This window comes from Aquila chrysaetos, chromosome 12, assembly GCF_900496995.4.
Source record: "Aquila chrysaetos chrysaetos chromosome 12, bAquChr1.4, whole genome shotgun sequence".
In the NCBI taxonomy this organism is placed as follows: domain Eukaryota; kingdom Metazoa; phylum Chordata; class Aves; order Accipitriformes; family Accipitridae; genus Aquila; species Aquila chrysaetos.
In genome coordinates this window covers 6,110,519-6,133,532 of record NC_044015.1, presented here as the reverse complement: position 1 = coordinate 6,133,532, position 23,014 = coordinate 6,110,519, and the positions used below count along the sequence as shown (strand labels likewise).

The 23,014-nt window shown below is 40.7% G+C and overlaps 1 protein-coding gene across 5 annotated transcripts in view; it reads left to right on the top strand.

Moving 5' to 3' along the window:
- Positions 1 to 23,014, top strand: part of RANBP3 (RAN binding protein 3) — a 57,885-nt gene that overhangs the window by 2,974 nt on the left and 31,897 nt on the right. For 3 of the 5 annotated variants that reach the window (XM_030032542.2, XM_041127867.1, XM_030032540.1), the window contains exons 2-3: positions 7,580 to 7,635; positions 20,609 to 20,812. In XM_030032542.2, the coding sequence (XP_029888402.1) occupies positions 7,580 to 7,635; positions 20,609 to 20,812 (260 nt within the window). The remainder of the gene's footprint in view (positions 1 to 7,579; positions 7,636 to 20,608; positions 20,813 to 23,014) is intronic. The other 2 variants (XM_030032544.2, XM_041127868.1) reach the window with 1 other exon arrangement.

Genomic DNA, 23,014 nt, shown 5'->3' with positions numbered 1-23,014 from the left:
CTTTGTAGTGGTTTGATGGCAAGCTGTATCTTGGCAGAAGGTTGTTGGATTAAGGGTGTCCTCTGCTGCAGAGAAGGGGGGTGAAGGATGGTCCCCCTTCACTTGGTGAAGGTGGTCCAAGTGCCACTTTCGAAAGAAGTTTGTACTGTGAAGTTTCCTAGGAAAAGGTCCTGGTCTTGGCATTGCCCCTCATCTTGAGAGATTAGCTGGTAAGTGTGGAGCTAATGAAGAGGAGGCGAGAGTACCTTCTCCCCGGCTGTGTGAAGTTCAATTGATTTTTGTCACAAAGATTTAGTGACATTGTGATAAAGGCTTTGGGGACTGGTGTTTTGAGAAGTTTGATTATTGAAAACCAGGATTTTGGAATGGTAGGCATAATTGTTATTGTTACTGTTGTATAAAGTAGTTACTGAATGGTATTAGAAATTTTACCTGAAGTCTTTGGTATTATGTTCTTTGTTGGTATTCTAGCTGGATCATGTCTTAAAACTGACACCTCACACATGTGGCAGTGAAGTATCATGGAGAACTAGACAACTTCCTGTCAGGCATATATTCACGTGAATCTGCATGCTTTTCTCATTAATTTGCTGTTAATACACAACCAGTAATTTGTTTGTATATAACTTGCTGCTGAAGCTGCTCCTTAGATGATAGGATCTCCTTGTGTTGAGAATGAATTACTTGTACCTTTTCCATGACTGAAAAATGATAAAGTTTTTCTCAGGGCTAAAATTTATGGCTTTCTTCACATTTCCCTTTCAGGAGGCGCGTGCACCGCCTGTGTTGGCAAACTCTCTCCTTAGACACCAAACACAATTTATTTTACTTTGTGAAATTGCTAAGCATATAGTTCATGATCGTAACAAGCTTACTGTGTGTATAACTGCCTTAAATGTACAGAAGATGAGAGAATTGAAGCAGTTCCTCAAAAAGTATCATTCCTTTGCCAGACTTGTATGATGCTGACATCACTTCTGTGCTGTTTCTGGTTTTTTTGTTTGTTTGTTTGGGTTTTTGTTTTGGTTTTTTCTCTCCCCCGACTGTATAATTCTACTTGCCTTATGGTAACTTTTGGAGAGAGGAAGTTCTGTTGTTACTTTGAGGGGAAAAGCTGGCATGGACCAATGTCCCTGACATTTGTAGACCCTATAAACAAGATCTTTTTTCCAATGGTGATTTACTTCAGATAAACTAGTGGACGCAAAGTTAGGCTGAGTGATTTGGTTTGTTGTTTTTTGATTTTTTTTTTTTTTGAGATGTCCTAATAATTCACACCCAAATGCCATAAAGTACTATTTAATTTACAAGAGAGAACTAAATACTTTAACAATTTTTGTCAATGCTTTTTGGAGTTCTTTATAAATATTTTATCCACATTGCAAAGTAGTTGGGCTGCCTCATGGTTTTCTTCTTCCTGTCATGTGAAAATAAGCTACTTTTTCCATTTCTGACTTGTAACATTTGCTTTATGTGAAGTACCTGAGCTGAAATAGTAAAATTACCTAATACAGAGGGCAATTTATTTCTATTAATGCCAGAAGGGCTTGGGAAATGAAATAACATGTGCTCTGCAAACGCAAAAGGTTTGTGCTTTAAATATGGTGTGTAGAGTTCTTATTTCATCTTAAATATGTAAAAGGCATTCTACCTTCCCATGCCAGCTGTGGAAGTACTGTCTGGAAGTAGCCTGCTTACTCATACTCTAGGAGACAAAAAAATAAAGGGTTTGAAGGTGAACGAGAACATCAGATGTTTTGTCATAAAAAGCAACTTATCAAAGTTTTGAAATGGAAGTTAAGTATCTTTTTTTCCAATGTCATTTATAGTCACCATGACACCACTTGTGAAGTCTGGCTATAAATGAGCCAGTCATACTTCATGTCAGAAAGTACAAGAAACGTGATTGGACTTTGCTTGTGGGATCTTTTTGGATATTAGCTGTTGGTATGGTAGCTTGCTCATTGCTTTTGGTCTATTCGTAGCTATTGGAAGAGAAGAGTCTTACTTTATTATCAACACCTTTAGAATTGTATAATGCTGCAAATTGCCCGTATCTCTTAATATGTTTTTTAAGCATGATTATTCTGTTCTTTATAACTTAAATAGTATTAAGGTGAAAAAACATTTTTGCAACCTGAGCTGTTCAAATAAGCATAATTAAACTTAACTTTGAACTTAAATTTTTCTTGACCCTCAGATAAACCTTTCACAGGCAATAAATTACCACTGAATATTTTTGGTGAGTTAACAACCTAATTGCTGTTCTCCTTTTTAAGGCTCTTTCATTGTTCACAGGTATGATCTACTTTTTCTCTCAGGTGATGTATTATAAGGAGAACAACTGCTCTGACTTTAACTTAACTTGTATGCCTTTAGTGTTGAAGATTGCTTCTTCAGATCTAAGCAAGGACTTGCTTGCCTGGAAGTTTGTCAGTCGTTTTTTTTTTTCTGCCTCTCATACAGGTTTCCATGTAGTCAGGCACTATTGCACTTTAAATGTAATTTGGAGTAAATTTTAAAAGAAAATATTTGAAACGGTGTAGTTCTTGGCTTTAAAAATAGATTCACTGCATACTAAACTTGCTGCAGTGGTCTGGTGAGGGCTTGAGAGTTGTTTTCATGACATGGGGCCTGGGTTCCTTCTAAAATCTTAAGATTAACTTGAGTTGCCAGGGTGGCTGGTGGTCTGGGTTGCCTGACCTGTGAGGAGAGGCTGAAGGAACTGGGCTTGTTCAGCCTAGAGAAGAGGAAGCTTCAGAGAGGCACATTTGGAACTTTCCAGGGTCTATGAGGAGGTTATTGAAAAGGCAGAGCCAGGCTCATCACAGTGGTGTATGTTGGAAGGACAAAAGACAAAAGGTGAGAGGTGGAACAAGATGTTCAGACTGGATATAGGGAAAAAATGGGGGGTTGGTTATTTTTTTCATTATAGGGACAGTCAAGGAATAGAAGAGATTACCCTGGGAGGCTGCTCAGCCTCCATCCTTCGAAGTTAAGACCAGACTGGATAACCTGATTAACCTGGTCTGACTTCATAGCTGACCTTACTTGGAGCAGGAGGTTGGACTAGAGACCTCCTGTGGTCCCTTCTAACCTCAATTATCCTGTACTCTTATGGTCGAGACACAATGGTCTCGGTGGCAGAGGAGAAGAATGCTTTCTTGGCCTTTGTCACTGCTTTGCCATGGAATTTACTCTGTGAGCCTGGTAACTATACAGGGAAACGCACCTCTACAGTATACCAGGGTTGTTTTTTTTCCCATTTTGTGCAGTATTACATTGTCTTCTCTTAATTTATGTGGCCTTCAAATGTGGATTCAAAAGGGACATGGTTTTTGCATCTCTGCACTCAAAATACCAGTTGGATTTTTCAATAATGGGTCATTTCATGCTGCAGTGAAGGTTTAAAACTGTGTGTTGCAAAAATAACTATTGTGGCCGCCAGAGGTGCCACCAACTGCTATGGTTACATTGGTGTGAAGGGGGGGAGAGGTAAAACAAAGCCGTGTTTTGTCCAGTTGCAGAAAACATGGTTGACATCACAGAATTTGGTACAGCTACAAATGGTCATGTATCTGAGTTAAAAATCTCACATTACAATATGACTTGAAGACGATACTTCTGCCTGAGCCACTGAGGTAATATTTTCTGTTTCTGTGGTTTGGTTTCCAAGGCTTGTGAAGCAAGCTGAGTAGGTTTAATAGTACATACATTTTTCTGACAGCAGGTAGGGCATATATAGATAGTTAATGACTCAACAGTGAAATATGCTAAAGGAATTTAGCCTGTGAAAGCCAGCTCTTGAGGTTTTTGTAATTATTCATGCAGGTTGAAATGTCTGAGACTTATGAATAAACTGCAGGAAGATTAGGGACTTACTGTCTCAGTAAGTATGATAGTAATTACTGAAGGTCTGCTTTCCTTCTTACATGCGTGGGCTTTCTCAGAACACCTTTACTGAGACTGACTTGGTTAGAAAATTGACACTGTTTCTGCATCTCCAGCTCCTTGTTTTGCCTTGTTTCTGTCTGTTTATCTGGAGAAAAACCAAGTCTGTTCCACAATTTTTAAGAACTATATACTGTGTCTGTTCATCTCTCAGGTGAAGGAGAAGCTGTATTCTTTTACACGTATTGTACCTGAAGTTTGAAGGTTGAGGTGGTTTTTTTTGTTGTTGTTGTTTCCTTTCCTTTATCCTGCTTTATTTTCCCTTTAACTTGATGACAGTCCTGTGGACCTAATGGATCCATTTTTCTGTAGGTCATCCTTCAGATACCTGGGATGGAAACATGCTCGCTAAGTGAGAACATGACTGTCTACCTCTGATCTTGGCTAGTACAAATGACAGTGTAATTCTCATTTTCAAGTAGCACTTAATAAACTGCCATGTTCACCATGTGGGGAAAAAAACCCCAGTAACTATGTAACTATGCATTTCTGTTCCACAAAAATAAAACCTGTTGTAGTGGTTCTTCAGTTGATAGGAAAACATGGTTTGTGTAAGTGCTTTCATAGGAAAAACTTTAAATACTAGAGAGCTTTTTATCTAGTACATAAATGCATTCAAAAAACATAACTAGGAATCAGAACTGAAAGCTGAAGCCAGACATTTGAATGGGAAATTTGGCACTGGAGTTTTTTATGAGGTAATGGATGATCAAGGGCAATAATACTTTGCTTTTAATGTCTTCAGTAATTGATGTCTTTGAAAATGTTTCCCCAAAACAATAAGGCTCAGAAAAATATGCAGTGTTTAATGAAGGTGGTCAGATTCGGTGATCTAGTGATCCCTTCTTGCCTTGGGCTAGAATTAGGGTCACGTTTCCAGCATTGTGGTCTTGTTGCAGACTTTAGAGAAGACACGGTGAACAAATGTTTCCCTGTAAAGAATGTGCCTGACTAAGCACTGGTATAGTTGGTAGCCATGGGTGCCTGCTATCTTGTCATTGTTCCTGCCAGATGCCATCATATTGGTTGGTCTCACAGCCAGCAAGAGTAGTAGGAGATTCCTAGATCTTGAGTACTGGAGGACTGTGTTCCTTCAGTGGATAGAAACTCTCATATGTTGCACAAGAGTGTTTTCTTTTCCACCTTGACTAACAGGACTGGTCATAGTTTGTTTTACTAGCTTCTTTTCCCAGTCTCATTTGCCATAGCTGGACACAATCTCAAATATTTTATTTTTTTCACTCAGTTTTCTTCTTTGGTTCTTCCATCCAACGATTTATTTTTTTTTGTGAGCTTTCTGCTGTTCCTGGCATCCCTGTTCTTTTTTTGCTGAATACTCAGTTTTCCATCACCAGATTCCATCTCCTATTTTGTCCTGTTCCTTTGCATCAACTTCTTTGGCTCCCCATTCTAGTCTTTTGCCAGCCATCCCATGTTTCCTCTGCACTTTGCATTGTTCTTGGATCTGTTTTTTGGTTTTTTGTTTTTTTTTTTTTTATTGTTTGCTTTCTACTCTCTCAGTACTTCAGTCCTTTCTTAAGCACTAAATAGACAAGTAGTTCTTTTCTGTTTGGTCCTCTTTGGTAACTTTGGTAACTGTGGGATTTGGTACAGGAGTCTCTTGTATGTTGTGCATTACACAATGAAGTCCTGCTTTTGAACAGATCTCCAAAAGGGAAGAAGACCAATACAGCATTTTATTGACTGGTTTGGCAGTCTTGGATAAAAGTAGTTTGGTAGAATGCATGCTACTTGTTGGTGTAATTACAGCATTAATGAATACTAAAGTGTACCAAACATGGTATAAAGAAATTAACATCACTTTGAAGTAAAGGGTTAAAAGCTTGGACCTTACATGAGCAGAGCCTCTGACAAGCAGGTTATACTGAGGCCAAGGGAATCAACAGGCATCCCTGGCTTGTTTCAATAAACTGGTTTTTGGGACAGGTATAGCAGTTAAGTCTTTGTTGATGACCTTCGTTAGTTAGTAGATTATTTTTCATTTTTGAAATAGATTGTCTGCATTGTTCTCATTAATGAGCATTTCTAAGATTCAGCAGTATTTGATGGATAGAAGAACTTAGGGAAAGAAGAGCAGGAAAAATGCTGAAGTAAGGAGCTTTATTTCACTATTATTTTACCTTTTGTAGAATAAGTTACGCTAGTCTTGCAAAATCAGTCTTGCAGTGGTCTTGCAGGGTTATCCCTCTGAGTTAGACCCACAGAAGAGTGGAAAGAGGCTTTTCCACCCTCACAAATAAATGCACAGAGCTCTTGGAATAATTTTAATGACTTTTACATATTTGTCAGGTAAAGTTTCACTTTTTCAGCTAAGCTGATCTAATAGCTAGCAGTTCCCAAATGGACAGTCTCATCCCCTTTTCCTTACATGCTGACCCAAGTGCTTTACTGATGCTGCAACTGACTTATGGAGGATTTTGTGATGCTGTCTTTTTTTTTTTTTTTTGCAATGTAATTCTTCTTGATGGCTTTATTTCTTTTTTGTGGTAGCCTTTCAAGTTCTAAAAGTTATAACATTTTGATTTTATTAAATGTCTAGTCTTGTTTGTAAGATTGAATAATTGCAAAGGTAGAACTTTTGCAAAGAAATTAGCCAAAATGCAGCTCTTCCAGAATCCCATTGTTTCACAGCAGTGTCACTCTCAAGACAGACTTAAATGTTGTACTCATCTTTAGCCCTACAAACATATAGGAGGGTTGCTGACTGCATAGTCTATGTGCAGTTTCTCTTCAAATATAACTCATGCACAAGGTCTATCAGTTTAAGCTCTCAGGAAAGCTCACTTCTGCTTTATTCCCCCTCCCCCTATTTTTTTTTTGTCATTAAGGACACTGAGGTAGTTTTGAGGCCATTAAGGACAATGGAAAGCATACATTCATTCTAGAAATTCATTCTGTTCTTGAAGACTAAATGTTGATGTGCTTATTTAGAAAATAGTGTCCCTCTAATATTTGAATCAGAACTTCAAGTAGAAAGCAGATGTGCTCTTAAATTATGCAGAAAGAGTGGTTCCCTCTGTAATAATATGCATGGAATATTTGGTTTAAATTGTAGACCTGCAAATGTTGAAGATTTAGGACTTTTCTAAAGGTTTCAATGATAATGAAATACAAATATAATCAAGTATCAGAGTTAGGTGACCTTCAAGAAAGGGGTATGTGGGCATGTACAGCAAAACTCCCTTTACATTAATGCATTACTATGGGGAAGGAAAAGCCTTTGCCAGCAAAACTTATGTTCATGTGTTGTTATGAACTTATGAACATGTGTTCAAAAAGTAAATTACTGCAGCAAAGGGCCTTTTCCTCCTGATATATCTAAGTACGGTAAAAGTACTGGTTTGAAATTAAGAGATCTGGAGGGAAAAGACAAATAGCTTTCAGATATCAGTTGTATTGTTGTTCTTAAAACACTCCTTTTTCCTTTTGAAGATCAAGTTCTTTATAATTATATAATGTTGCCAGGAACCAGTGGAAACAATTTGTGTAACTGAGATTTAACTGATTTAGGGATTCATTTTGGTAAAAGCATCATGGAACATAACATTTTCATATTAGTCAGTAATGAATGCGGTTGGAAAAAAACCAATGATTTCTTTTTTTACAGAAAAGCCTGCCATTGCTCCACCTGTCTTTGTATTTCAGAAGGATAAAGCACAGAAGGTAAGGAGATGTTGATATGTTTTTTGTTTGTTTGTTTTGTTCTGTAGCCCTGAATCATTCCATGGTGAGCAACTGTTTGTCTATATTGTTTTGAAGTTGAAGATGGATAATAGAGCATTAACATAATTAATAGGCATAGAGTGAAGAGGTACTGGAGGGCTAAAAGTGGGAAGATGTATGATGGTGGCATGAAATGGGTAGCTCTTCAGACAGAAGATGGACCAAGTCTGGCAGAAAAAGTATCTTCAAAACTGTATCATGAAAGGAACAGGTGGCAAAGGAGTGCTGACAGTTGCAGTTGCATGAGAAAACTCTGTTATCAGAAAAAGAAATGTTATGGTTAAGACAAAGCAAAGCATGGTCTAGATTATTGCTTTTCACCTTAGTATATTTAAATGTATCTCATTTCTTTAGTTAGTAAGCTGTGAAGTGTCTAATTACCTTGGAAAAAGGTAATCCTGTTCCCTCACCTGTCCCTCTACCCCTGCCATGTGTTCCTGTCCCCTGCCTTTGGGTCTGTGGTAGCGGTTCCCTCACCTGTCCCTCTACCCCTGCCATGTGTTCCTGTCCCCTGCCTTTGGGTCTGTGGTAGCAGTTATACAGCACAGCTCCAACTTACCTCAACACTGTAATCTGCTGGAAGGCGTTCCATGGGTGAGCTTGTGTTGTACCAAGAGGTTGATAAAACTCATCCTGTGGCTGCAGAAGGAGTAGAGCTCAGGAGAGAAATGAGAGCTGAAGGAAGGAGCAGGACCTTCCCTTCAACAGAAATTGCTATTAAATTGAAAGAGGTGTAATGGAAAACCATGGCCATGTGGACCAAGTGCAGTATAGTTTGCATTCCTTTTCACTTTGAAAGTGATATACAAAATGTTATGGTGTAATGCTAGGGTGTAGTTTTTCTTACTTTTTTTTTTTTCCAAACAGTAAGCCTTCCAGTTTCTTATATTGTAAAAAATATTTTTGGTAGAAGAAATTGATAAGAATCCCAATATATTGCGGTATTTAATTCTGCCTGATTAATAGTAAAAGCTGTTAACATTTGGCAAACAAAAATCATGGTTACCCTTGTTTCAGCTGAAGCTGGTAGGAATCAAGAGAAGTGTACTCATGTACACATAATTAAGTTTTTGTTGAATCACTGGATTGTTATATTATCTGTGCAATCAGAAAATCTTCTCAAATGTTTGAATAGAAATACTGAAGCATTTTGCAGTTGGTAGCTTGCTTTGGTTTGGAACAAGTATGACTCAAACTTTCTCATGGGTTTAGTAGGCATATTCCTCAGCAGGAGCTTGAAATCTTTTGCAGCTTGGAAAGGATTTAAATCTGCCATTCTTCTAATATTAGCTAATCAAATATATCTTGGAGTAAATAGTTTTGAGACGTTCCTTCCAATTCCATTTTTTACAATCACTGTTTACAAGTACTTTGGAACAAAGGGAGGGCTAGTATTTGTGCTATCAGTTTGGATCACACTGTTTCCTTCTAGGAAACAGCTCCCAATCACCTTCTGTTGCTTAGACTGTTCCTGAAGTCCCTTCTGAGTTGCACTATGGTGAGTTTTCTCCCCAGGTGTCCTTTAACCTGGCAGTGCTTCCACAGTTAGTCTGGAAGCAGTGATCATAGCAATGTGCAACCCGGGCAGAGCAACATGGTCCTGTGTCCTTTCTTTGCTGGCCTGGTCCTTCAGTGCTAAGCTGGCAGGTCTCAAGTTCCTTCGTGTTGTACCTTCTGCTTCTGCGCAGAGTTCATACCTGCAGTGGCCTGCATACAGTGCATGCCTTCAGTGTTAGGCTGTGCAAGCTCCTATGTTGGGCTGTGGGACAAACCTGTTGCACTCTGGTATGTCTCAAGAAAATATTTGTAAAAAATCTTAACTAAAGGCTTAATGGTTTTTTGGGCTGGCAGAGAGGATCCAGAGTTCCAGGAAGAGGGATCTGTGATTTAGTCTTCCCAACTGCTTCTGATGATGCTGAGGACTATGGTGATGTTGAGTAGTTATCTGTGTGCAGGACAGCCTCTGCCAAGGCACAGCCAGAAAGCCTGACAGGTGGGGTGGAGGGGACTGTGTGTATTGAGGCCTGTGGGTGAGCAAAGCATCTTAAAGGCACAGGGGTTAGAACTGAGTTAGAAATTGATCTAAATGCTAAGTGGTATTGGTGCTCAAGAGGGGGCTAGCCATGGTCAGTATGGGCATGGAATAGGTGTAGCTTGGCTGGACAACAGGGCTTGTTCCTTGAAGCAGATCGTGAGGAGTCTACCAGTGGCATCTGGCATTTGGTTGCAAGTTTCCAAAGTGTATTACATCTATTAACAAACAAATGCTTATGTTAAACTGTGTAATGTGTGGAGATGTACAACTTTCTTATGGGGGGGTGGGGTGGTGGTTAATAATCATTTTAGTTGCTTATATTGTGTGTATTTGAAACTGGAGAAAAAGAGTGAGAGAAGCATCAGTGCTGTGCTTCTTGCCATTTTATTAAATAAAGGGCCAAAGCCTGCTTGCTGCTTGTGCCAGTAGCTGTTTTTGGTAGTGTTGACACAATAGTAATAGAGTCAGAATGCGGTGCTGTCAGCCGAAAGTAACAGCCACTTAATATACGCTGTATATATCAGAACCTAGTGTTCAGGCCAGCTGAGTGTCCCTTTAATCAACTTAATCAAGAAAAGGTCACTCAGGTTACACACTGATCGAGTCCTTTCACTGTATTTTTGGAGAGACTAACAGCTAACTCTGACCTTTAATGGTTAACTCCATTACTGTTTCCATACAAGGTGCCTGGTTAAGTGCATTGCCTCCCACAAAAGATTATCCTTATTAAAGTTAACAGGGGAAATCTATTAACAGAGGAGTTCTTCCTAGAGCAATGTTTTGAAGAAAATGCAAAAGTAACTTCAAAATAGTTGACAAACAACACAATTCTAAAATATGTAATTTTTCTATGTACATTACAATTTTAATTTAGCAAAATGTCTGTCTAGTCAAGTTGGCTTTCTTCTGGAGCTGTAAGCAAAGTGTTCATGGAGGCTTTTTGGTGCCAACACAGCAATCTGACAGTAAGCTGAGAGTGAGGAGAAGGCATTGCATTGTGTATTCAAATAACTGTCTGTGATGATTGTTTAGATGTTTGCCTAGTGGTCTTCTGCATCAAACAGGACATCCCAAGCAGAATTATTTTGTTGCAGTGTCTCCAGGCCCTCTCAGTATTAGGACCTGTTCAGTGGTCTTAACTGACTTTTCTGGAGCTAACATTGTCTACTATTAAGTTAAACAACATTACTTTTTCTAGAAATCTCTACTGAAGTTTGTGCTCGTAAGGTGTCAGACATCTATTTCTCCATTAGAAGTTGGAAAATACTCAGCATGTTGTAGGACAAAATGCATACTGGTCTGGAAACTAATTTTTTAGCTGGCTGTTCCAGCTAAGGTTGTACACATTTTAGTAAACTTAGTGTAACTAAGAAAAGGTGACTGTCTTCTGAGAGGTATGGAGGGTGCTGCTTACCAGGGGCTTGTGTCAGGGATGTAACTGAGAGACTACCAAACTTCGTACAGTCCACTGACTGTTATCCACTGCTGTTTTTTCACGTGGGCACTGGTGATACAGCTGGGAGCAGTCTGAGGAATATCAAAAAGGATTACAGAGCCCTGGGAGTGATGGTAAGGGACTCTGGTGTGCAGGTAGTTTTTTCATCAATCCTCCTGGTCAAAGGGAAGGGGTTTGAAAGGGCCAGTTGAATCTGGTGAACCAACAAATGGTTACGGGACTGGTGCCACAGCCACAGGTTCAGCTACTTAGACCATGGGACTTAATTTGAGAAACCTGGTCTACTGGAGGCTGAAAGGGTCCATATGTCAGAGAAGGGGAAGAGCATCTGCAGTCATAGACTTGCCAAGCTGGTGAAGAGGGCTTTAAACTAAAGTTGCCAGGGGAGGGGAACTTCAATCCATCCCGCTCCTACCAGTTTAATGCCAGTGCCATTAATAGATGCCCAGAGACTGAAGAGGGATCACAGGTCAGCAGGAGAACACCTGAAGAGCAGTACAAAGGAACGTCAGCCAGTAAGTCAGCTTCATCAGGGGCCCAACTTAAATGCCTCTAGGCAAATACATGTAGCATGGGGAATAAACAAGAGGAGTTAGAGACATGCACATGCTTGCAGGGCTATGATCTTATTTGCATCATGGACATGTGGTGAGATGGCTCCTATGACTGGAGTGTTGGAATGAAAGGATACAGGCTTTTTAGGAAGGACAGGCAGGGGAGATGAGAAGGGGGTGTTGCCCTCTGGCCAGCTGGAGTGCATGGACCTCTGCCTGAGAATGACTGAGAGCCTATGAGTCAGGATTAAAGGGAGGGCAGGGACAGGTGACATTATAGTGGGGGTCTGCTACAGGCCACCCGACCAGGAAGACCAAGCGGATAAGGCCTTCTATAGACAGATAGGAGCAGACTCACATTCACAAGCCCTGGTCCTTATGGGAGACTTCAACCACCTTGATATCTGTTGGAGGGACAACATGGCAGGGCGTAAGTAATCCAGGAGGTTCCTGGAATGTGTTGATGACAGCTTCCTTCTCCAAGTGATAGAGGAGCCAACGAGGAGAGGTGCTATGGTGGACCTTGCTCTCACCAGCAGGGAGGGGCTGGTGGGGAGTGTGAAGCTCAAGGGCAGCCTTGGCTGCAGTGCCCATGAAACGGTGGATTTCAAGATCCTTAGGGAGGAGGGCGCACAGCAGGCTTGCTACCCTGGACTTCAGGAGAGCAGACTTTGGCCTCTTCAGGGATCTGCTTGGTAGAGTACCATGGGATACAGCCCTGGATGGAAGAGGGGCCCAAGAAAGCTGGTTAATATTCAAAGATCACCTCCTCCAAGCTTAGGAGCAGTGCATCCCAACAAAGAAGAAGTCAGGCAAAAACACCGTGAGGCCTGCATGGATGAACAAGGAGCTCCTGGACAAACTCAAAACACAAAAAGGAAGCCTCCAGAAGGGTGGAAGCAAGGACAGGTAGCCTGGGAGGAGTACAGAGAAATTGTCTGAGCACCCAGGGATGAAGTTAGGAAAGCTAAAGCCCTGATAGAATTAAATCTGGCCAGGGAAGTCAAGGGCAACAAGAAAAGCTTCTATAGGTATGTTGGTGATAAAAGGAAGACTAGGGAAAATGTGGGCCCTCTCCAGGAGGAAACAGGAGACCTGGTTACCTGGGATATGGAGAAGGCTGAGGCACTCAACTTTTTTGCCTCAGTCTTCACTGGCAAGTGCTCCAGCCACACCACCCAAGTCACAGAAGGCAAAGGCAGGGACTGGGAGAATGAAGAACCATCCACTGTAGGAGACAACCAGGTTCAAGTCGATCTGAAGGTGTGCAAATCCATGAGACCTGGTGAGATGCATCTGTGGGTCCTGAGGGAACTGGCGGGTGAAGTGGCTAAGCCACTATCCGCCATATTTGAGAAGTCGTGGCAGTCTGGGGAAGTTCCCACTGACTGGAAAAGGGGAAACGTAACCCCCATTTTTAAAAATGGGAAAAAAAGGAAGACCTGGGGAGCTACAGGCCAGTCTCACCTCTGTGCCCAGCAAGATCATGGAGCAGATCCTCCTGGAAACCATGCTAGGGCACATGGAAAATAAGGATGTGATTGGTGGCAGCCAACGTGGCTTCACTAAGGGCAAATTGTGCCTGACAAATTTGGTGGCCTTCTACAAGGGGTTACAGCATTGGTGGATAAGGGAAGAGCAACGGACATCGTCTGCCTGGATTTGTGCAGAGCATTTGACACTGTCCTGCACGACATCCTTGTCTCTAAATTGGAGAGACATGGATTTGACAGATGGACCACTGGGTGGATAAGGAATTGGCTGGATGGTTGCACTCAAAGAGTTGCAGTCAGTGGCTCAATGTCCAGGTGGAGAGCAGTGATGAGTGGTGTTCCTCAGGGGTCAGTATTGGGACAGGTGCTATTTAACATCTTTGTCAGAGACATGGACAGTGGGATTGAGTGCACCCTCAGGAATTTTGCTGACAACACCAAGCTGTGTGGTGCGGTCAACACGCTGGAGGGAAGGGGTGCCATCCAGAGGAATCCTGACAGGCTTGAGAGGTGGGCCCATGGGAACCTCATGAAGGCCAAGTGCAAGGTCCTGCACATGAGTCGGGGCAATCCCAAGCACAAATACAAGCTGGGGTGATGAGTGGATTGAGAGCAGCCCTGTGGAGAAGGACTTGGGGGTATTAGTGGATGAAAAACTGAGTATCAGCCAGCAACGTGTGCTCACAACCCAGAAAGCCAGTCGCATTCTGGGCTGCATCAAAAGAAGTGTGGCTAGCAGGTCGAGGTTCTATTCCACTCTTGTGAGACCCCACCTGCAGTACTGTGTTCAGCTCTGGAGCCCCCAGCATAAGAAAGACATAGACCTGCTCAAGGAGGTCCAGAGGAGGGACATGAAGATGATCAGAGGGCTGGAGAACCTCTCCTATGAGGACAGGCTGAGAGAGTTGGGGTTGTTGAGCCTGGAGAAGAGAAGGCTCTGGGGGCAACCTTATAGTGGCCTTCCAGTACTTAAAGGGGGCCTTCAGGAAAGATGGGGAGGGACTCTTTATTGGGGAGTGTAGTGATAGGATGAGGGGTAACAGTTTTAAACTGGAAGAGGGTAGATTTAGATTGGACATAAGGAAGAAATGTTTTACTGTGAGGGTGGTGAGGCACTGGAACAGGTTGCCCGGAGAAGTTGTGGATGCCCCATCTGTGGAAGTGTTCAAGGCTGGGCTGGATGGGGCTTTGAGCAACCTGCTCTAGTGGAAGGTGTCCTTGCCCATGGCAAGGGGGTTGGAACTAGATGATCTTGAAGGTCACTTCCAACCTAAAACATTATGATTCTATGATCAGAACCTGCGGTTTGTCATGTTTATTTAGAGGGGACAAAAAGCACATCGTGTTCAGAATGATGCCTCTTAATTTTTACTTTCAGTAAGGAGGTTCTGGTTGTCTTCTTTCACAGGTAAAAAAAATAGGATTAGTCTATCTGTTCTGATTTTCATTATAGATATCAATTAATGGTGGTTGTAAAGTTGGCTGTTTCCACATTTGTCGAGTGAGTCTCCATTTTCATTATTTTCATATCTCCTTAACTCTTTGAGAACTATTTTTACAATGTGTGAAATAGAGTTCTTGCAAATATCTGAATGATAGCATCCAAATATCATCCTTGTTTATACACTGCTATTCATTTTTCTGACAAGCAGAGCTTCTAGTGGTGATACTGGTTGGAAAATTGCATCAGCTTAGGAAGACTCATAGCTGTTAAGATCTGAAAGCAACATGAAGTCCTAACCTTGCTATGTTAAGCATAGAATGTTACTGTTACTCCATTATCTGTCCTGATAACTTGTACATGAACTATACTGTGCTTTTCATAGCACTTTTTGAATTAAAGTTTTCAATTGATAGATATAACTTTTTCTATGATTAATTTTTGTCTCTTGTTAGACTTGTGTTTCTGCTCTGAAACTAACTTTAACTTCTGCCATAAAACCATTTCATGACAGTTTCTGGCTGTAGGTTACTTGAAGTCATTTTATGAAGTTAACTTTTAACTTGCGTTTCTGAGGTCAAAGTATGCTGAAGTCTTTCTTGCATTTACACATTAAGTAGGTATAATAGCTCAAACAAATTTAGCCAGTAGTGTTGTAAAGAAACAATTTGTCAAAAAATGCTTTTAAATTAGTGTCCTTTGTTCTGTGTGAGCTGTGGTATTCTTCCAGTCGTTGATTGCTGCAATACGAGGATCATCATGACTCCTTAGTCATGAGTACTACAAAAGGTACTCAATTCAGCTTTAAAAAATGTTTTTGCACTTTAAAACAAGACATGATCTAATATGTAGCTTGCACTGTGTCCTCTTCCCTCCACCAGCCTGGGTTGGAGGTAATGGTAGAATATAGAAAAGACGACTTTATTTCTAGCTTGTTATGTAACTAGTTTTGCTCAGTGTACTGCTTCCTATAGGTGAGTTGGTAGTGACGAGCTTTTAAGGATGGCTCTGAAGGAAGATAAGTTACACGATATTTTGGTCATGTCCCATACGTAAGTGGTGCTGCAAAATTAAGGTATAACTGGCAGCTAGGTGGTAAAGGGGTGGTCCTTGGAGCGAACAAGGATTTACGTCTTTAAGTTGTTAGATCTGTTGTCGTGGTTTTAACTGTGGAGCTTTAAAAATAGATGTGGAGTTGTAAAAGTGATTTAAGTGATTAGAAAGATGGCATTCCCATGTAGTCTGGAGAGCAAGATCATGAATTTAGAAAAGAGGAAGTTGTATTAGACAATACATAAAGTAGGGATTGGTTGAAGTCCTGGTTTGATATAGTGTGATTTGGAAATGCCTGGGTTTTGGTGGTTTGAGGAGATGGATGATTAGAAAATGTTGTTTGTGCTATGGGCATGACTTGTAGGTTTAGGATGGTGGCAGAGAGAGAACTGTGGAGGAAGTCACTTGGTTAGGGAGAGGCAACAATATTTCATTTTCCAGGCTCTCTTAGCATTGTTAGCACAGCTGCCAAGAGGTTTTGTTAGGAAGACCTAGTTGAACTGTGTTGTAAGTCAATAGTATACTTAAGGAATTAAAATTAATGCTTAAGACTTCATGATTGTGAATATATTGCTACCCTGCTGCACTTAGAAGAGCAATCATAAACATATTTGGAGAGGACAGTTGTACAAGGCAAAGCTTAGAGGCATATAGAGAGGCTGATAATGTCAAAGGCTACCGAGATTACCAGCAAGAGTTGTCCTCAGCTCTAAGCAGGTGAAGATTGTGAAAAGATATACCAAGGGTAGTCTTTTTCGGCCATTGGATATGGGTGCTAGTTTGGGGAAAATGAGGAAAGGAGGCATAAATAGCTCAGCTTAGAATTGGGAGGAAAAACTGACCCAAGTGTTTGTGCCAGTCCTTATAAAAAAGGAATATTATTTCCTTGCCTATATTTGGTGGTTTTAGCATCACGTTAATCTTAGCTCTTATGTATTTCTTCATGTCTCTCCTTATTTCCTGCAATGCAGAGGAAGCCAAATCTCCAAGTAGACTCTTACATATTTAGTCTAGGTGTGTTATTTTTGTGTTTTAATAAAATAGATGTTGTTTGATCTGGCTGAGCAAGGTGAGTTTGTGTAGCTGGCTTTCTAACATTATTAATATCTCCATTGATCTTTGCCTTAGTATTTAAGAGACAGGAACAGATTTCTGCCAAGTTCTTCCTAGAGGTGTACTTATAAGGAATGATTCCTCTAGAGAAGAGGAGGCTCAAAAAGACACACAAATTATCATAGACATAAAACATGACAGCAAAAAGGAAGAGAATGAACTGTTTTTCACCAGCTCCAAAGAACTTCAAACAAGAACTTAGATCAGAATTTATGAAGTTAAGAGATTAGAAAACACTTCCAATAGTAAACATGACTGAAGACTAAAATTAATTTGAAGAGCTTGCAATTTCCCTTGGATGTGCTTTTTTGAGAACAGCTGTACAAACTTCTGTCTGGAGCAGTTTTGGTTTGACATATCCTTGAGGTCTTTGTTGGTTTTGTCTTCCATGTCTGAAATCACATACTATTCACAAAATTCTGAAACTTGCAGTAGTTTTTGATCCACCTAATATGTATTTTTTTTTAAATATAATTTTATGTATTGACCTGGCCAAGAAATTCTCATCTTGGCATCAGATTTTTCTGCATAAAAGTGGTGATTGGCAATAATTGTTATTTTTGGTTTGTTTCTTTTCTGAGTCTTGAAGCACATATTCCAGTTTTGCTTAAGATAGAATTCAGATTTATGCTGGAAGCTTACCTTGCTTATTTCACTTATTAAAATACTCACCATGTATTACAAAAATTACTAAAATCTGATGCAAGTTTACTTAGCCTACTTTGAGATGTTCTGAACTGTATTGATATGAATTACTTGCAAAATAATTTGTCATTTTCACTTCTAAGTATATAGCGCAAGTGTGCATGGAATGTTCTTGCCTCTTCTTGCATTATTAGTAATTTTATGATCTGTAGCTAGAAGTCAGCATTAATTGCTGGTAAGGCTTTTTTTTTTCCTTTGAATTTTTCCTATTCCTTGCTGAACTCAAGCATGTGAGCTACTACCATCCACATGATCCTCTGACAAGGGGTTCAGCAGGATGGGGTTTTGTCTCCTTTAGTTTTGTTGGGGTTTTTTTTGAACCTGTTATAGCCTGGTTTAATTTGATGCCTTCCAGCTCTTGCTCTGTGGGAGTCACTGCATTGCCATCCTATATGGCACTCCTGTTTTCATAGTTATATTCCTGCTCATTTTCCCTCCAAATTCTGTGTGTTATGGCTGAAGAATAAGGTCTTTAGCTATTTTTATGTGGAAACACTTCCATACCCTCTTCCTATGCATTATTTTGCTTCTTATGGGCACTGAATCTTCTTAGTCATCTTCAGCCCCAGAGTCTGTCTGTCTACAGTTTCCTCATCATTCCCTGTTGCCTCCAGATCCCTGGTGATGGTTCGCTCATCCTGAGGTTCATTCTGGCTGTTGACAAGGATGGTCTCCCCCATCCCCATTTCCTAGTACCATTCTGGTTATAGCTTTCAGATTTTCCCCACTGTGGTTTTTAGGGTGTCTGTCGCCCCTACCCCAGCCCCCCAGGTTCTTCAAAGGCTGTGTGAATAATGGCAGGGTTGCCTTCATCGCCTGTACGGCAGTTGGACTACGGCTGTGGTCTGTTCAGTCCTACTGCAGTCATCTCTTCTGTAGTGGTCTGGCACTCTTGACCACTGGAGAAGTGGGAAGTCTTTCAGCTAGGAAGCCAAGTGAAGTTGGTTATGCTGCCAGCTCTCTTCTGATCCTCAGGCTGAAAGCTTGCAGATTCCAGTAACTATTGACAAGGTGATACAGGTTTAAATGTTTAAACTGTTCTGCATGTACCTGAAAACTAGAAACCTGACTGGATCAGCGAGACCTGAATGACCTCCCTTGCAGAGGGAGAGCTGCTGTTGTATGTGTGGCCCTGCTATCTCTGCTCATTGCAGATGAACTGCCTCTGGCCCTGTGGATGGCCAGAGAATCTGGTTTGGTGAAATCGAAGAGAGATGGGCGAGAGGTTTGTGTTGTGAGGTACGTGGGGAGGATTTGGGGTAGCAGAGTGAGAGGACCAGAGGACACATGCAATGTAAGCTGAGAGAAAAATCCCATCTTCAGTGCTGCTGCTTGCAAAATTGCTTTTGTGGTTAGTGTGATGCAGGTAACTTGTGACTTAGTTCTTGTACTTTTTTTATGGCTGTCTCCCCTTGAAGGGAAAGAAAACAGTTTGAGTGACATTTGGAATACTGTTAAGTTTGAAAGTGAGGGTTAGCACAAAAAAGGGACTAGGAGTAATGGGTATAAAACATCGAGTGGAGGACTGAGGTGTCTACCCCTTGTCTTTATGTATGAATAACATACGTATGTTGTAAGTGCTGTGGCCAGTTCCAGAGAGCCTTTTCATGCTCTTCTGAGCCAAAGAGGTAAGAATAGCAGAATGCTAGACTTGTCACCAAAAATTAAACCAAAACATTTCTTTAACTCTTCTCTCTTGTTCTGTGGGATTTTAAGTTAGTGTTTGGGTCTGTTAGTAACAGCTTCATAGTAAAACCAGAAAATTTTGAAAATACAAAAATCCAGCATCCTCAGCTTTACCTGACATAATGTTATCCCCCTTAAATATATTTTGACTATTTTGAGCCTAAATTATAGTAATTTCTTGCAAGATTTAAAACTTGAGTAACTTCACTGAACTGAAATGAACCTGCTGATAAAATTGCATGTTTTGCTGTCTTTTAATAATTGCTTCTGTTTGAGGACAGGCCAAGTCATAGCTGAAGAACTTTGGGCCCTTAAGATTTAAAAGCTGCTGTTTATTTTTGAGGTTGCTGTTTACTATGGCTTGCATGGACCTGGGCAATGATGAGCATTTTTAGTCTCTCTTCATTCTACTGAATGCTTTCTGAGAGCAAGCAAAGGTCACTCAGAAGCACGTAACATCTTTGCCGAACCACTTGAATCTCCAGATACTTCACCATAAGATACCAGGAGGCTTGGCCCACAGATTGCAGCTGGGAGAACGTCTTTGGCCTGCATGTTATCCATGGGCTATAACTTAGTCCTTTATCACAATACAGTTGTTCAGGCTCAAAACCTTTAACTTTTTCATTCTTCAAATGTGTGCAGAATATGGTAATGCTTAACTTCTGTTCTACAAGTGGAGACCTGCAGTATTAAATGATCTGAGGAAATGTAAAGAGTCTGTGGCAGAAGTTCAGCAAATATAAAATTCCATTAGAGTGCACTAGCTATCCTATCACCACCCTCCTTGAAATAGATATGCAAACTTTTTAATTTACAAAAGAAAACATTGGTGTTGCTTTTCAGATAATTTACTGTCACATGAATATGAAAGGATTGTGTGTCTTGTGAATGTTATAATAATGAATTTCTGTGGAGAATTTTATAATCAATCCCACCTCCCTCAAACATTGTCTGAAGAAGCAGTGAAGGACAGTTACTTACAGTAATTGTCTGTTTAATTCTTATGTCTGAATCTGAGGGTAAAAACAATTAGCTGTCCTTTAGGCGTTGAGAGAAGGAGGAGTTAAACCCCAACAACCCCATGGCTGGCAAAATGCTCTTTTGCCAGGGACACTGACATTTTTAGCTAACTTTCAAAAAAGTGCATTTGTTCCAACTGGTGCTTTTTGTGGGGAGGGGAAGCTAATTCAGTCAGCAGGTTCTGTTACCTGGTTTGTGTGTATTTTAATTGGTGTCTCAGCAGCAAGCAATTCCTTCCGCCATACTGTGAAAACAGTGGAATTTAAAAAGGGATTAGCAGATCCTCTCACTAGGACGACTGCTCTCTCATGTTGCAGCCTTGCATTGAAGGGACGTTGTCTTTTCTGCTCCCAGTCCCCTGCAGAGCAAAAAGGTTTGTCGGATTCAGGCGAGGACCCCCAGGGAGAGGTTGAGCCCCCCCACCATGGTCTGGGTCACAAAGAATCAGCTGGTGAGTGCGACTCTGAGCACCCTGCTCCCGCTGTTGCCTCAGTCAGTGCTACCCCGAGTCCCACTTCTGAAGCCCAGCTTGCTCCTATTCAACAAGAACTGGCAGGGGTAAGTGTGAACCTACCAAGTACTTCTGCTGCTGAGGGGATTAAAGAAAAAAAGTCCCTTTAACTAGGAGGAAACTGTTACTGTTAACTTTAGGTAGTGCAGCTCACTATCTGTCTAGTTCTTTGATCTCAAGCGTTAGTCCGCTCTAAGCTGTTGTTCCAATTAGTAGAAACGAAATTTGTTTGGGACTCCCTAGCGGGTATAATTATAGAAGATGCATCAAGTATTAATTTTAAAATTTAGGGTGTAAACTGTGTTTGTTAAGGAAAAGAGCTCTTCTAAATGAGTGAGAAAGTGGGTATATATGAGGGATTTGCTTCAAGCAGTTAGAGAAGGATTGTTTATTCCCTCTGAGCCGTAATGCTGCAGCTTGATAAAGTGAGCAGCTAATGCTGTGTTTCCATTAGATATAAACAGGAGCTTGTCATGCCAACCTGTAATGTACTTAACAGATTAAAAGCAGCAAGAAAGATGCTAAAGCAAAATTTTTCAATTTAGGTACTTGGGGGGGGGGGAAAAACCAATCAGTACCTTGAGGTAGGAAAAGCTGTCAGTGCTGTTAATTTAAGATTTTTCTACTGGTGGTACAGCAAAATATTTTTTGAAAGATTAGATGACTAAATGACTGCTACCATACAGTCTTTTGGAGTGATTTTACAAGTGTTCCTATCTTTCTGGTTGGTGGAGCGTGTTGTCTTGGTGCAGTTGAATGTCACTGCTCATTGTGACTGCACACTAGGCATGTACTCTTTCATAGATCTTTCCCTGTTAAGGCTGCTCCACACAATACCTGCACCCTTTTCTTGCATTAGGGGGTTGGGGAGGGGGGGGTGTTTTGTTTTTTCCCAAGAATGGGCCATTTCAAGTAAACCCAGTGCCGAATGGATTGTCATGACAAGGTACAAACAGCTGTAGGTTAAGCACCTTTCAGTGTCCAGACTTCTGCTTGATGACCTGCTGCAGAAATTTTTCTATTTCAATTTTCTTTTGAAGGTTAAAGTTTTCAAGGGTTGATATTTTACAATATAGGTGGTAAATGTAGTCACAGACTTTTATTTCAGTTTTCTATCGTTTGAAATTGCCAGTGTTACTAGAATTGGCCGAGAGAACTGTATTAACCAGACTTTCAGGAAAACTGCAGCAAGTGGTCATTATCTTACACTTGTTCTTAAAGAGCAGAAAATCTTACCCCAGTTAACCCAGGTCTGAAAGAAATTTAAGAACCAAAAATGCTGTTGGGGAATGTATGCAGTAATTCTTGGCTGCATCCTTGAACTTTACTCCATTCACTTAAATTTATGGAATAGTACAGTGCTCGGTATAGGCACGTAGCTGGCCTTCATATGCACTGGCAAATGTTCTTCAAATTATCCCAGTTTCTTAGGGTAAAACTGTCTCTTGCATCGACCTTCTGTATATTTCAAGGTATCTTCAGAGTGCTCATACTGGTTTGCTGGAGCAGAAAGCTTCATGTAATCTTCCCAGGACCTCAGGAAGATAGATGAATTGAGACTGAGTTCTGAAGAAGAGACACTGCATATTTCTTGTTTACTTGGTATTGTCTGTACACAGACAGGCAGATATTTTTGCTAAGACATTAATACAGTGTGGCCAGAGATATGGCCTTCTGCAGAGCCGATTGATGTCTTGACTTCCAGCTGACCCAAGTGAGCCTAAAGCAACATGTAGCTGTGCCAGCAGGACTCCATTGTTTAAGAGATTCTGGAACAGCCTTTAAGAAACAGCCATGGCAGTTCAATAATGTTTATATATGTGCAGAGTGTCTGGATTGCAGACTTGCTGTACCATGCTCTGAAGTCCTTCTATATATGACTTTTTGCATCTTAAATGTATTTTTCAAACATAAATGCTGTAAGTGTACTCCTACAGATTTCACCTAATTATGTTGACTTTTTTTGCTTTACCTGAATTCTCCCTTGCCTGTTTCTGCTCATTATTGTGAATAAACAAAAACTGACAGATTTGTTGATGTTTGTGTAAGTTCTTCTCTTAGTTTGTTGTAATGACTGTGTGAGGAAGTAATGGGTATAAAGAAGCAGTGTTTATACTTCAGTATGGGATGGTTAAATTGCTTTCATCTGCACTTTTAAAAAGCAGTTGGTAGCCTTTAAAAAGGTAATTTGGTTAATCAGAAATGTGTCAGAGTTCTAGGAGCCTCTATTTAGAAATAGTTGTAACTTT